We start from the raw sequence: 2,586 nt of genomic DNA, 5'->3' as shown, positions 1-2,586 counted from the left end.
CAATAAATACAATGAAATTGTACTTTCCAATTAATTCATACTGATAAGAATTAATAAATTAAAATTGAAATATATTTTTTTATCCAAATCGTTCAAAAATTAAAATGAAAAACATTTTTGAAAAATTAAATCAATACAACTACATTTGTCTGAATTATGTTTTAATTCATTTTTGTTAATTTGTAGCTTAAGACTAATTCTTATTTTTATGAAAATCAATAGTATTTATCTTTAATGATAAACATTCAATATGTATAAACGAAACACAAATAATATATTGTTTGCAATATTAATTTACATTTTATATTCATTTATCATTATATTTATTGACTATTATTTTTTTTTATAAAATATTTAAAAATGTCTCAATTTTATAATGAAACTTGTTTGTTTTTATTTATTTCTTCAATAAATTATATATTAAATATATTCTTGTTTGTTTATTTTTCATGTCATCAATTAATAATAATTAATCCGAATCAAATACCATCAATTAATTTTATATTTTTTAGTAATATAATTTGTTACAATATTTTAATAATTAAAGATATTTGTGTTAAAATATTACGTATTTTATTTTATGACACAAATTAATGTGTCTATAAAAATGATGATGACTATTTTATAAAATAAAATAAATCTATCAATATCTTGAAAATAACAACAAACATATTTTATTGATTACCTTAGTTATTATACTGTAAGTTGAGATTCTTCAAACAATTAGATATTATTTATTTTTTATTCCTTAAATGATATTAAAAAATTTATTAAAATATAATTTGAAACAACGAAAAATAACAAACCAAATGCTTTTTATTTCTATTGTTGTTTGTATAGAATGGACACTATTACTTGAAACATGAATTTAATCAATAATAAACACAAAAACCGATTTTATTTTAAGAAATCAAATTGACTCCAATAGAATAATTGATATTGAATATTAATTCAATTAAACAATTAAATAATACCATAAAGAAATTAATATAAAATACATTAATACATTGATAAAACAAAAAAAAAACTAATTGAATAAATAAAAACGACTGTAAATCACTAAATTTAAATGAATAATTGAATTAAATGAATATAGAAATCTTAAAAGTTATGAAAAATACAAATTTAGTTGATAAATTAACTGTGTTACAAAAAAAAAAATATTTTTTTTAAATAATAGAGCCAAAAACATTTATTTATTTTTTTAAATAACTAAAGTTTATCTTAAAAACTTATGTCTCATTACAGAACTTATACATATCGAGAGTGTTAAACTTCACGTTTTAATAATGAATGACAGAACAAACAAATATAAGATATAAGAAAATAATAAAAATAGTTAAACCAATGAAAAGGGAATAATTTGGATAAAATGAATGTTTATTTAAAAGGAATAAAACAAAAATTAAATATCAAAAAAAAAAACAAATAAAAAATTTATTAATTAAAAATAAAAGAATGAAACCTTCAACAACAAGAAAGCACGTATATCAAAGATTAGTCAAAATGACAAAAAAGAATTTATCAAAAGAATTAATAAAAAAAGAAATTTATAATGAGAATAATTATAATTCTTTTAAAAAAATTCAAGAAAAAAATAATAAAACATCAGAAATATTAAAAAAGGAAATACAATTAATTGAAAATAATAATAATAAAGATTCAACAGAAGAAATAAATCAAAATTACACAGATGAAACAAGTATAACTGAAGAATGTCAATGGGAATATTCTTTTGAAAAATATAAAGACATGTCATTAGGAATTAAGATATTAATTAAAACAATACATCCAATAGCAAATACAAAATGGATTAATAGATGGAGTAATTTAATAATTCATAACTTAATTTTATATGGAATAACTGTTAAAGAATGGAAAGAAAATGAACTATTTAGAGTATTAGATATTGAAAATTTACAAAGAAAAGTAGTTGATCAAATAGTTTTAAAATATAGAAAACATGAAGTAATAATTAAAGCAATATTTGTTGATAAAGTAAGAAAAATATTAAATAGTATTAAAGAAGGTCATAAAATAACAATTGAACATATTTATCCGTATATATCCATTCCATTTCATTGGGGGTATTCTTGTGACATTGCTTTATTTACAGAAATAATTGAAAAAGGAAATGAAATGTATTTAGAATATATTGATAATCCAATTATTAAATATTATTTATTAAAACATTTTGGAGTTATTGATAGAGAAAAACAAATTAAAATTATTAAAACAAGATTAAGTTATTTAACTTTATTATTTAATATATAATGTTTTTTCTTTATATTCTTCTTATTTTTTGTTTGTTTGTTTAATTAAAATATTATTAATAAGTATTTTACTCATTTATATATGGAAAATACCTGAATGTCTAAATAAAATAACTTATTTCTTTCCTTTCTTTTTTCTTTCTTTAAAATAACAAAATTATTTTTTTTTAATAACAACAAAAATTTATTTATCGTTTTTTTTTGATTTTATACTCTCTCTTTATCTTCCTCCTTCTTTAAATTATTTAACTCAATTATATCTATTCATTTCATTTGTATAACCAAAAAAATTAAACCAAATGAATAAATTAAT

General features: G+C 17.3%; 1 protein-coding gene across 1 annotated transcript; it reads left to right on the top strand.

The window, feature by feature from the left end:
* Positions 1-1,458: 1,458 nt before the first annotated feature.
* On the top strand, positions 1,459-2,274 carry ENU1_135020 (hypothetical protein; the record flags this gene model as incomplete). Its single annotated transcript, XM_008860164.1, has 1 exon — positions 1,459-2,274. The coding sequence occupies one exon, from the start codon at positions 1,459-1,461 to the stop codon at positions 2,272-2,274; it is 816 nt and encodes a 271-aa protein (XP_008858386.1).
* Positions 2,275-2,586: the final 312 nt, after the last annotated feature.

This window comes from Entamoeba nuttalli (genome assembly GCF_000257125.1).
Source record: "Entamoeba nuttalli P19 unplaced genomic scaffold asmbl_5639, whole genome shotgun sequence".
Classification (NCBI taxonomy): domain Eukaryota; phylum Evosea; order Mastigamoebida; family Endamoebidae; genus Entamoeba; species Entamoeba nuttalli.
The sequence above is the reverse complement of the archived record's forward strand: the minus strand, read 5'-3'. Positions and strand labels throughout refer to the sequence as shown.